Source organism: Mustela putorius, unplaced genomic scaffold, assembly GCF_011764305.1.
Source record: "Mustela putorius furo isolate JIRA1106 unplaced genomic scaffold, ASM1176430v1.1 tig00003983_pilon_pilon_pilon, whole genome shotgun sequence".
In the NCBI taxonomy this organism is placed as follows: domain Eukaryota; kingdom Metazoa; phylum Chordata; class Mammalia; order Carnivora; family Mustelidae; genus Mustela; species Mustela putorius.
Window position 1 is genome coordinate 22048246 of NW_025422123.1, and position 14075 is coordinate 22062320.

General features: G+C 34.1%; 1 protein-coding gene across 3 annotated transcripts in view; it reads right to left on the reverse strand.

Moving 5' to 3' along the window:
• The window catches only part of COL21A1 (collagen type XXI alpha 1 chain), a 254886-nt gene that overhangs the window by 111258 nt on the left and 129553 nt on the right, over window positions 1-14075 (reverse strand). For all 3 annotated transcript variants that reach the window (XM_013045877.2, XM_013045878.2, XM_004772401.3), the window contains exons 2-3: window positions 11090-11215; window positions 6982-7533 (exon numbers count right to left, since the gene is read on the reverse strand). In XM_013045877.2, coding sequence (XP_012901331.1) covers window positions 6982-7533; window positions 11090-11177 — 640 coding nt within the window. In that variant the 5' untranslated portion in view covers window positions 11178-11215. The remainder of the gene's footprint in view (window positions 1-6981; window positions 7534-11089; window positions 11216-14075) is intronic.

Consider the following 14075-nt stretch of genomic DNA (forward strand, 5'->3'; position numbering starts at 1 on the left):
AAATCTAGGAAAGGAAATGTACATCCAAATTAAAGAACCCAAAGAAATCCACATCAAGACATATTATAATCAAATTATTGGGAAAAAAGAGAGAGTTTTGAAACCAGCAAAAGAAAAGCCACTCATTATGCACAAAAGAATTCCCCCACCCCCACCATATGGCAGATATCTCAATAGAAACCTTGCAGACTACAAGCGAATGGGATGATATACTCAAAGCACTTGCTGAAAGAAAAAGATTTTCAAATGAAAAAAATAACTGGTAAAAATATTCTTCAGAAATGGAAGAGAAATAAACACTTTCCCAGATTAAAAAATACTGAGGGCGTCCATCACCGTGCCTTATAAGAAATACTGAGGGAGTCCTTTAGGTTGAAATTAAAGGGCATTAAACAACAACACAAAAGCACTCAAAGTACAAAACTCTGTGGTTAGGGACACCTGGGTGGTGCAGTCAGTTAGGCATCCAATTCCTGGCTTCAGCTCAGATCATGATCTCAGGGTTGTGAGACTAAGCCCAATGTCAGGCTCTGTGCTCAGCATGGAGTCTGCTTAAGACTCTCCTCCTCTCCTCCTACCCCTCCCCATCATGCATGCACAAACTCTCTCACTGTCTCACTCTAAAATAAAAATAAATAAATCTTTAAAAAAAAAACTCACTGGTTAAATATATAGACAAGTTCAGAATACTATAGAACTTTAACAATGGTGTGTAAATCACTTTTAATTCTTATAGAGAAGTTAGAAGAAATTATAAATAACTATAACTATAAAAATATGGTAATGAATACCCAATATAAGACGATGTAATTTGTAACATTAATAAGAAAGTCTGAGGAGACAGGGAGAAGCAAAACTATAGAGTATGTGTATGTGATTGAAATTAACTTTTCAGCTTAAAATAGGCTGCTATAACTATATGATGTTTTATGTAACCCTCATAGTAACCACAAAGGAAATACCTATAAAAGATATAAAAGATATACAAAAGCAAATGAGAAAAAAATCAAAACATGTCAAAAAAGATGTTAATGAAACACAAAGGAAAAAAACACAAAGCAAGAGAGAAAAGAGGGACCAAAAAAGGCATAAGACAGAAAATAATTAACAAAATGGTGATACTAAATCCTTCCCTATTGCCATTTCAGATATAAATGGATTAACCTCCCAAATAAATAGACACAGAGTGACTAAATGGACAAAAAACAAAAAAAAAAAAAAAAAAAGAAAGGAAGGCAGGAAGGAAGAGAAAAAAAGAAAAGAAAACAAGATCCAAGTACATATTGTCTATAAAATATATACTCTAAGATTACAGACACACACAGGCTAAAAGTAAGGGGACAGAAAAAGACACTTCATGCAGATGGTAACCAAAATAGAGCAAAGGTGGTACTACTTAGACAAAATAGACAAGTCAAAAACTCAATGGAGACAAAGGACATGATATGATGATAAAAGGGTCAATTCACCAGTAAGACATAACAATTATAAATATATATGCACCCAACATCATAGCACCCAATTATATGAAGCAAATGCTGACAGAATTGAGCAGAGAAATAGTAGATATAGAAACAGAATACACATTATAGTAAGGGATTTCAATATTCCACTTCCAGTAATGAATAGAATATCCAGACAAAAGACAAAAGAGGGAACACAGAACTTGAACAACACTGTAGACCAAACAGAACATTCCACCACCAGAATACACATTCTTTTAAGTGCAAATGAAACATTCTCCAGGATAGATCACATGTTAGGTCAAAAAACAAGTCTTAATAAATTTAAGAAGACTGAAATCATACCAAATACATCTCCCAACCACAACATAATGAAACTAGAAATTAATGATAGAAGGAAAAGTGGAAAATTCACAAATATGTGGAAATTGAACATGCTTTTGAACAACCATTTGTTCAACAACTGACTCAAAAAAAAATTAAGAGAAATTAGAAAATACCTAGAGGTAAACAAAAACTAAAATACAACATACCAAAATTTATGAGATGTGGCAAAATACTAAGTATTTTGGAATAAAGGATCTCAAATAAACTAAATTTATTCATTAAAAACTAGAAAAAGAACAAACTGAGCCCAAAACTAATAGGAACAAGAGAATAATTTTAATTTCAATAATCTTTAAGATAATTAAGATTATCTTTATTTCTTATATCTTTTTTTTTAATTTTTTATTTTTTATAAACATATATTTTTATCCCCAGGGGTACAGGTCTGTGAATCACCAGGTTTACACACTTCACAGCACTCACCAAAGCACATACCCTCCCCAATGTCCATAATCCCACCCCCTTCTCCCAAACCCCCTCCCCCCAGCAACCCTCAGTTTGTTTTGTGAGATTAAGAGTCACTTATGGTTTGTCTCCCTCCCAATCCCATCTTGTTTCATTTATTCTTCTCCTACCCACTTAAGCCCCCATGTTGCATCACCACTTCCTCATATCAGGGAGATCATATGATAGTTGTCTTTCTCTGCTTGACTTAATCTAAATTCATAAATAAATGAAATAAAGAAGAGTAAAATAAAAAAATCAAGAAATTCAGAGTTGATTTTTTTAAAAAATCAACAAAACTAAAATAACTTCAGCTAGATTAACTAAGAAAAAAAGAAGATTGAAATAAATAAAACTAGGAATGAAAGAGGAGACATTACAACTAATATCACAAAAATACAGTCATAAGAGACTGTAATAATACAATTCTGATAACCTAGAAGAAATGGATAAATTTCTACACTATAAAACCTACCAAGACTGAATCATGAAGAAATAGAAAATGTAAACAGATTCATAAGGATATTGAATCAGGAATCAAAAACATCCCAACAAGGAAAAGCCCAGGACCAGGTATCTTCACCAGTGAATTTTACAAAACACTTAAAAAATTAATGTCAATCCTTCTCAAACTCTCACAAATATCTGAAGAGTAGGGAATACTTCCAAAGTCTTTTTATAAGACCAGCATTGCCCTGATACAGGCCAGAAAAAGACTCGACAAGAAAAGAAAACTGATGCAAAATCCTCCACAAATTACTAACAAATTGAATACAACAGCATTATAAAAAGGATCCCAAAAAATCAAACATCATGATCCAGTGGAATTTATCCTTGAGATGCAAAGATGGTTAAACCTATGAGATTAATCAATGCAACACACCACATTAAGAGAATAAAGAATAAAAGTCACATGATCATCTCAATATTTGCAGGAAAAAATTTTGACACAATTTAATATTATTTCATAATAAAAACACTCATCAAATAAAGAAGGAATTTACCTCCACATAATCGAGGTCATATATAAAAAGCTCACAGTTAATGGTGAAAAACAAAAAGCTCTTCCTTTAAGATCAGGAACAAGACAAGGATGCCCACTCTTGCCGCTTCTATTCAACATAATATTGGAAGTACTAGCCAGAGCATCAAAAGTAATGAAATACTAAGGAATAAACTTAGCCAAGGAGGTGAAACACTGACATGCTAAAAACTACAAAAGACCGCTAAAAAAAAAAAAAAAAAAAAAAAAAAGCCTAAAGAAATCACCAACAAGTAGATACATCTCATATTAATAGACTGGAAAATTCAATAATGCAAAAATTTCTCTAGCACCCAAAGTGACCTATAGTTTCAACGCAGTCCCTATCAAAATCCCAACAGCCAGTCACAGAAGGACAAATACTGCATGCTTTCACCTTTATGAAATATGTAAAGTAGTCAAACTCATAACAACAGAAAGCAGAATGATGGCTGCCAGAATGGGACGAAGAGGGATATGGGGAGTAGCTATTCAATGGGCCCAAAGTTTCTGTCAGGCAACATGAGGAAGTTCTAGGTATCTACAGTACAACACTGTGCTTGTAGTTAACTATACTGTACTGTACACTTAAAATATTTAAGAGGTTAGCTCTCATGTGTTTTTTACAATAAAAAAAGAAAAGAATAGAAAGAAAAAGAAAAAAACTAAACTCCCAGTCAGATAAATAAAGAAACCATCGTCCATCACAAAAAGATCATCCTGAAATAAGAAATGTACTGCAGAATACTCCTTTAAGCAAATGGTAGGTTTATGAAGTTTAAATAATCCATGTGGGACCAAAGAAGTAAATAATATTTTGTTCATTGTGCGTCAGTCACAACAGGAATATAAAAGTGAACAACAAGATAAGCAATCCAAGGTAGAATTTAACCATTTATCAAAACAACAAAAAATAGGAACTTTGTCAAACAATGCAAATACAAATTGCATGATTTGAGGCTTCTGCAAAACAACAATGCACTAATCATAATCTAATAGTTATTAAAAAGTCAAATGCAAAAAAGTCCTTATATTCCCCTAAGTACAATTTCAAAAACTACATTTTAAAAGATGGCTATTGTACCGCATATTTGTGAACTGAATAGACACAGACATTACTTACATTCTTTCTTTGAGTGTGCATGAAGAAATATTTGGAAAGCTTTCAAATTTAATTTTTTTTTACAGACTGGACATTTTTGCCAAAAGAATTTTTTATCCTTTTAAACAAATCTTTCACGTGTAATTAGAATTTTTTAATAGAATGCATTTACCAAAATACGTATCTACACAAAGTCTCTGAAACAAGTACTGCCCAGACATACTTTATCAAATTTATATTTTAGAATATAAAAGAATGGTAGGTAAAACATCACCATGAAAAGTCTGTTTTAATAATGAAATATATCTAGCTACAAAACCAAAGAATTCTAATTCTAACCTTATAACATATTTAAAAATCTATGTAGGTCAATTATTTTTCAGTAAAATTGGAAAATAAATATAAATTCTCTGATCAAGATGAGAAAAGTCAACACAGTCTTACTGTTAGGAACATGAAAAGAATAATTATGATAATCATTTGTACTTGCTATAGTGACTTTTTAAAAGTTTGATTAAAGAAAATGCTTAACTTTTTTAAGATCTTATTTATTTATTTGACAGAGAGAGAGAGAGAGAGAGATCACAAATAGAGAGGCAGGCAGAGACAGAGAGGGGTTAGCAGGCTCCCCACTGAGCAGAGAGCCCAATGAGGGGCTCGATCCCAGGACCCTGGGATCATGACCTGAGCTGAGGGCAGAGGCTTAACCCACTGAGCCACCCAGATGCCCCAGAAAATGCTTAATTTCCATCCCTTCTTAAATAATCTAAAAATAAATTTAAATGTTTTTCTGTACTATAGCTCCCAAACAAATATGAAGAAAATAGAGAAATAAATCTTTTTTCTACACCACATTTAGAAATTTTTTTTTTTTAAAGATTTATCTGAGACACAGAGAGAGAGAGAAAGCAAAAAGAGTAAGAGGAGAAGCAGACTCCCTGCTGAGCAGGAAGCCTGAAGCAGGCTTTATCCAAGGACCCTGAGATCATGACCTCAGATGTTTAATCAACTGAGCCACCTAGGCACCCCAGAAATGTTTCTATCAAATGTGAACCAACATATTTTTGGAGCATTTTTAGGCAAACTAGAAAAAATAGTCTTTTGATTTTATATCAATTTTATTTTTTAGATATAGTATTAAATGCTTGTAGTATTACAAATTACTCTCTCCAAAAAAAATATGAATGTCAATATCCTAATACATTAATATTTGCCAAAAAATGGCATACTATGGACTATAGTGTCCATACTATGAACTTATCATAAACACAGAGTTAGATTTCATGGAATGATGTAAAAATGACTGACTAATAAATACTATATTTTCAAATATTCTCTCACTGATGGTAGAAATTTAAGTCTCTCAAGTGCAATTTTTAGCATTTTTACAGAGCTCTAACAACATTAGTAATTTGAACTATGTTTTTGAAAAAAATCAGACATTCCCATTCAGAATTCTGTATAAGAATATTTTATAGCAGAAAACTTAGAAATGAACAAAAAACATCAACTGATAAATGGATAAAAAAGATACACACACACATGAACACAATGGAATATTAGTCATCAAAAAGAATGAGAATCTTTGAGAGAATGATTTCATGATTTCATGAGAATGAAATCTTGCCATTTCAAACGACATGGATGGAGCTAGAGTATATTATGCTAGGCAAAATAAGTCAGAAAATAAAAAATACTGTATGATTTCACTCATACATGGAATTTAAAAAATAGATGAACAGAAGGGGAGAAAAAGAGAGAGGCAAACCATAAAACAGACTCTTTACTATAGAGATCAAATTGAGGGTTGATGGAGGGAAGTTGGGTGGGGGATGGACTAAGTGGGTGATGGGTATTAAGGAGGGCACTTGTGAGCACTAGGTAGTATGTGTAAGTGAAGAATCATTAAATTCTACAAGTGAAACCAATACTACACTATATGTAAACTAACTAGAATTTAGATAAAAATTTTAAAAAAGAGAAAGAAACTAAACACACAATAAAAGGGGAATTATTAAATGAATTATCTTAGGAGACTGAGACTGTCTGCTATTATGGTAATAGAGGATGAAAATTATACATAAAAATAATAGAATATACAATAGTATGAAAATAGAGGATAAAATTATATATACGTTATACTTATTTAGGCACATGAATAAGCTCTCAGAGACAATAAAAAAAAGAAAGACTGGAATGAAAAAGACAAAACACTAACAAGAGTAATAGTGATCATGTGTAATTTATATATTCTTATGTTTTATGTGTCTTTATTTTCTTCCATCTCCACAATGGACATGCTGCAATTGTAAAAAAAAAAAAAAAAAAAAAAAAAAAACAGCAACAAAAAAGGATATTTTCTAACTATAGATTTGCTTATGTGACTGTTTCTAAAAACAAAATTTATCCAAAATAAATGAAACACAAAAATACATGTACACCTCCATTCTAACATGATAGATAACTTGACACTAAATATAACTACAGTGGTATAGATAAGCAGGTTATACCAAAGTGTGAGAAAATGCAATTATTAATTGTTTCCAAATTCTATTAAGGCTTACCTTCACAAAGTTTCTGCTTCATCACCTCCCTTATTTTGGATATCGCAATATAGTCTTCCACATAAAACACATAAGTAGATGAAGGCTTATTGGCAATTGCTCTAAGTTCTGCATCTTCTGTTTCTGAACCAACACCAATAGCAAATAATGTTATTTTATTGTCTCTTGCTGCTTCTGCTGCATCTTTAACTTCATCTTGGGATTTACCATCTGTGAGTACTACTGCTATCTTTGTCAGAAACCGTGAGGACTTGGCAAAAAGGTAATCAAGTGCAAACTGGATGGCCTTTCCAGTCCTTGTGTTTCCACCCAGGTAATGTATAGATTCCATTGCTGCAATCAAATTCTCTCCAGAATCATGACTTCCAAGAGGAATCTCCAACACAGGATAATCACTATACTGGACGACTCCAACCTGAATAAACTTCGGTCCTATGTCAAAGTTTTTCGTGATATTAACAAGCCACTTTTTCACTATTTCAAAGTTTTCTGGGCCAACACTGTAAGAGCCATCTAAGATGAAAACTAAATCTGTTGGAGCAGTACGACAACCTAAGTGAAGAAGAAAACCATCAGAACACATTTGTGGTATAAAAAGCAAATATGGGAGGTTTTTATTGCACAATCTTTAAGTAAGCAGATGCAGGGGATGCTTTCACAACATACATGGGTATCAAATCACCATGAGGCACACATTAAATATAATACAATTTGTATGTCCATTAAATCTCAATAAAGCTAGAATTTTAAAATGTAATCAGCTCATAGGACCTTTATGAGGGTTAAATAAGATAAATTGCCTAATTCATGAAAATTCTTTCTAAATCAGAGCTATTATTTTTGTTGACATTTTTAAATTCTGTTGTCTTAATTTAAAGATTAATGATTCAGCTTTAAAAGTAGGGAATAAAAAAGGATACTATATCTGACATGATATCTAGATAGCTCTGTGTAGGGGCAGGTACTGCCATAAAGCAACGTTTAATTCCTTTTCCCCACTGACTAAATGAAACCACAAAAATAAATAAACGATTTTCAGATATATGCTAAAAGCATTCTTTTAAGTTATCCCTGAAATATGTTTAGTTTAATGTTAATCTAAAGTATTTACAAAAATCCATAAGTCAATGAATGGGAGAAAAATTTTAAAAAGAAAAAAGCTTTCTGCCAACTTCAGAATTCAACTAGCATATTCTTTGATAGAGTTGATAAAAGTTTAATGAACTAAGATCACCAATGTAATATCTACTCTTGCACTACACACAAGATCAATGTTTAAAGATCTGATCTCTCATTTTCAGCCAGAGAGAGACTTGTGCTAAGTGAATCTTTGTTCACAAGTAGTATAAATTATTCTTTCTCCACAGAGATAAAGATTCTTGTTTCAACATAACAGGAAACATGAGATCAGCACACCTGAGAGTTCTATTGGAGAACAAAAACCATCTTTGGTACAAGTTACACCTAGACAAGTTCTAAGCACTTGTAGAAAGAAAAAATCTTAACTCTCTTTTCCACAGTACCCAGCATGCCTTCAGGCCTATTTTAGCCTTTCAGTATATGTATATTAAATACCTGCTCTGTGCTTGACTATCTTGCTAGGTACCAGCTTCAAAGATATATAAGATATCTCAAACAGATATCACAGTCTATTAAGACAGATGACTGGCTGGTTAGGCAAAATACAAAATATTATGAGAACATTTAGGAGAGGGTAAAAACTAATTGTGCAAAGTCAGAACAGATCCTGTGGGAAAGCTGACAGGGAACCTGAGATCTAAAAAGAGAACGTTAGCCAGGTGAAGAGAAGGACCTTCTAATCAGAAGGAACAGTAAGTACAAAGGTCCAGAGGTAAGAATCAAAGAGCCCAAATGACAAACTGGTTGGAGTAATTCCAACAGTGCAAAACAGCTAATAGAGTACACTGAAAGGAATGGCTACACCTCCTGTTTCTCTCAATTCTTCACTCAAATCAGTAAAAATACTACCATTTATGGCCCATACGATAAAGATCACATGTCCTTGGAGATAGTAAGTTTAAAGAGGGTGAGATGAGTCAAGGTAATACAGTAACAAATTTTAAGTCCTGTGTTTTTACACATATTAATAGCCTCTCTTAGTAGTGATCAGAAGCCCAATATAATGATTTATTTTCTGTAGACATTACAAATAAGGTATCATAACTGTAAAGGACCGTCCTGGAGGAAAAAACAAAGTTCAGTGACTACTAGCATTTGTATTTCTTTATTTGTATTTTTGCATTTCCTTACATGTAAAATCAATTAATCAATCAATCACTCTTTCTCTTTCCCTCTCCTTTCTATTCTTTTCCTCATATTTGTCTATTTCCATATCTGGGATGATGACAAGGTCACACAAAGATGCCTCAATTTTAAAGGTAATTCACTCAAAGTAACTGGTAAAAATAAACTACTCTCAGGTGAACATATAGCCCAGAAGTTTAAAAAAAAATTTTTTTAACTGCCAAAACATGGATTTACCTCAAAAATGTAACTGTGATTATGATGTCACTCTTAAGATGGTGTGAAGTCCAAAAAATCATGAGGAACACTATTCCAACATCCTTTGGCATGGTAAACACTGCCAGAGTTCAGGCCAGGGACAGCAGAAATGGAATTCTGCCTCAGAGGCAAATTTTCTAATGCAAGGGAATGTAGTTCTGGGTTTTTCTGGAAGCTAGACTGGGATTAGAGACATATGCTTTTGTTGGGCTTTGCGGGAGAGACAAAAGGACAGACAAGTCATGTTTGCAGAGTTCTTCAGGGTAGTCCTTCCTCAATACTATGAGACTCATTGTCTAGACCTGCTAGTGTTTGTGTGCCACTTGATTCAGTATTTATAAACTCTTACAACGTTATTCTTGGCCCTTCCTATCCCTTTTCAGAGCCATGGACCATATATTTCATAACTGCAAGGTTAGCCAAGAGCATGGGTACAAAAGCAAGTACTGCCATTTATAAAAACTAGACAAAATACCACTCCAAGAAACCTCTTCCTTAGAAAGATGAATCATCAGTGTCACAGAAAAAAAAAAATGGACTAAAGATCAAAGGCATACTTCAAATACTAGTTATACCTCTAACCAGCTGTATGATATTAGGTAAGCCCCTTACATTTTGTGAATTTCTTTCCTACTCAAAAAAAAAAAAAAAAAACAGAGAAAATAATATATACTTTGTATAGTATGTGAGTGGATTAAACTCTGAGAGTATTATACAAACATTAAATTCACTATTAATAAATTCTGGGGAGTCTGGGTGGCTCAGTGGGTCAAAGCCCCTGCCTTCAGCTCAGGTCATGATCCCAGGGTCCTGGGATTGAAACCCGCGTCGGGCTCTCTGCTCAGCAGGGAGCCTGCTTCCTCTTCTCTCTACCTGCCTCTCTGCCTACTTGTGATCTCTGTCTGTCAAATAAATAAAATCTTTAAAAAAAAATAAATTCACTATTAATAAATTCTAATCAAGCTGAATCAAGTTGTCAAACTTACAAATTTAAGTGCTGTAGAAACCATAATTTATAGTAGGTTGTATATGAGTTTCAAAATATGATTATAAGCCAACTTTTTTACAAGACGCATGATATCTGTAAATAACGGCGTGGGTAGTAAAAATGCAATTAATATAGCTCTCCTTCTCTAATGCAAGCTCTCCTATACACAACCAGAATAATAGTCACCATCTACTGAGATGTCACTGAGCTAAGCCATTGATAGGAGTTACCCTGTTTATATGAATTATCTCGTTATCTCTATGAGATAACCTCATAAAATGGTCCTAACAACCCAATGAGGTAGGTACTTTATCTCCCTATCACTAAGTTCTAAATGGCTGAGTATAAACTGAATACCATACCATTTATTCCAAAGCCTAATGGGTAAAAGAATAAACAATTACCATGGAATTCTCTCAAAATTACCTCTGATAAAAGCTTTTCCCTCAGTTAATATGTAACACAGTAATTCATTTCATTTTAGGGAGTTACAGCATCAAAAACAGTAAGAATAAGATCCTAAAAAGGATTGCTTGAGCTCCCCAATTGTATTTCCACATTCAATTTGTTGATAACAAAAACATTGATTATTCTTACTTGATCTTATTTCCCCATCTTCAGCTAATACAGAATTCCGAAGAGGCAAGACCAAAATTATCCAAAGTAATAAAATATGGTGAGCCATGTTTCTGTTTTCGTTCTACTATTTTGGTTTTAGGATTCCTAAAGAGAAAAAAGGGGGGAAAAAAAACACATTAGAAAAGTAAAGACAGTACCATGCAAACGACATATCAGATAAAGGACTAGTGTCCAGAATCTATAAAGAACTTAGCAAACTCAACACCCAAAGAACAAATAATCCAATCAAGAAATGGGCAGAGGACATGAACAGACATTTCTGCAAAGAAGACATCCAGATGGCCAACAGACACATGAAAAAGTGCTCCATATCACTTGGCATCAGGGAAATACAAATCAAAACCACAATGAGATATCACCTCACACCAGTCAGAATGGCTAAAATCAACAAGTCAGGAAATGACAGAGGCTGGCGAGGATGCGGAGAAAGGGGAACCCTCCTACACTGTTGGTGGGAATGCAAGCTGGTGCAACCACTCTGGAAAACAGCATGAAGGTTCCTCAAAATGTTGAAAAAAGAACTGCCCTATGACCCAGCAATTGCACTATTGGGTATTTACCCTAAAGATACAAACGTAGTGATCCAAAGGGCCACGTGCACCTGAATGTTTATAGCAGCAATGTCCACAATAGCCAAACTGTGGAAAGAACCTAGATATCCATCAACAGATGAATGGATCAAGAAGATGTGGTATATATACACAATGGAATACTATGCAGCCATCAAAAGAAATGAAATCTTGCCATTTGCGACAACATGGATGGAACTAGATCGTATCATGCTTAGCGAAATAAGTCAAGCAGAGAAAGACAACTATCATATGATCTCCCTGATATGAGGAAGTGGTGATGCAAAATGGGGGCTTAACTGGGTAGGAGAAGAATAAATGAAACAAGATGGGATTGGGAGGGAGACAAACCATAAGTGACTCTTAATCTCACAAAACAAACTGAGGGTTGCTGGGGGGAGGGAGTTTGGGAGAAGGGGGTGGGATTATGGACATTGGGGAGGGTATGTGCTTTGGTGAGTGCTGTGAAGTGTGTTAGCCTGGTGATTCACAGACCTGTACCCCTGGGGATAAAAATATATGTTTATAAAAAATAAAAAATTTAAAAAAAGAAAAAAAAAGAAAAGTAAAGACAAATACCTAGCCATTGTAAGTTCAAATTTTTTCATTGTAATACTCAGAGTAGTTCTTACTAGCCTTAAAATAATTTATCTGTCTAAAATAGCCATATTTTAATAAAAGAAAGGATAAGAATCATATGATCCTCTCAACTGATAAAGAAAAAGCATTGACAAAATACAGTATCCTTTCTTAATTAAAACACTCCACAGTAGGGGTGGTGAACCATGAGAGACTATGGACTCTGAAAAACAATCTGAGGGGTTTGAAGGGGCGAGGGGGGGGGAGGGAGGTTGGGGGAGGAGGTGGGAGGTAAAAGGTGGTGGGTATTAGAGAGGGCACGGATTGCATGGAGCACTGGGTGTGGTACAAAAACAATGAATACTGTCACCCTGAAAATAAATAAATTAACTAATTAATTTAAAAAATAGCTGACAATATGAATTTTACCAGATTTCAAAAAAGAATGATTGAAAAAAAAAAAACACCACAGTGTAAAGATAGAGGGAACATCCCTCAATCTCATAAAAGCCATATATGGAAAGCCCAGATAGAATATCATTCTCAAGCTATTCTTGGGAATGAGAGCTTCTCCCCTAAGGTCAGGAACACAACAAGGATGTCCACCCCCACCACTGCTGTTCAACATAGTACTAGAAGTCCTACCTTCAGCAATCAGACAACAAAAACAAAAAATAAAAGGCAACCAAATTGGCAAGGAAGTAAAGCTTTCACTCTTTGCAGATGACATAATACTTTATTTATATGGGAAACCCAAAAGACTCCACCCCAAAATTGCTAGATCTTATATAGGAATTCAGCAAAGTGGCAGGATATAAAATCAATGCACACAAATAATTTGCATTTCTATATACTAACAATGAGACAGAAGAAAGAGAAATTAAAAAATCAATCCCATTTACAATTTTACCAAAAACCATAAGATAGGGGTGCCTGGGTGGCTCAGTAGGTTAAAGCCTCTGCCTTCAGTTCAGGTCATGATCCCAGGGTCCTGGGATTGAGTTCTGCATTGGGCTCTCTGCTCAGGAGGGAGCCTACTTCCTGCTCTCTCTCTGCCTGCTTTTCTGCCTACTTGTGATCTCTGTCAAATAAATAAATAAAATCTTAAAAAAAAAAAAAAGATATCGAGGAATAAACCTAACTAAAGAGGTAAAGGATCTGTACTCTGAAAACTATAAAACATTCAGGAAAGAAATTGAGGAAGACATAAAGAAATAGAAAAACATTCTATGCTCACAAATCAGAAGAACAAATATTGTTAAAATGTCTATACTACCCAGAGAAATATACACATTCAATGCAATCCCTATCACAATACCACTGGTATTTTTCACAAAGCCAGAACAAGTAACCCTAAAATTTGTATGGAACCAGACAACACCCTGAGTAGCCAGTAGAAAGAAATGTTGAAAAAGAAAACCAAAGCCAGTGGCATCACAATTCTGGACTTCAAAGTATATTACAAAGCTGTGATCATCAAGATAGCATGGTACTGGCACAAAAACAAACACATAGATCAATGGAACAGAATAGAGAACTATAAATGGATCCCCAACTCTATGGTTAACTAATATTCAACAAAGCAGGAAAGAATATCCAATGTAAAAAAGACAGCCTCAACAAATGGCATTGGGAAAATTGGACAGCCACAGGCAGAAGAATGAAACTGGAGCAATTTCTTACACCATACACAAAGATAAAATCAAAATGGATGAAAGAACTAAAGATGAGACAGGAATCTATCAAAATCTTAGAGGAAAACACAGGCACAACCTCTTGAAATTTAGCCACAGCAA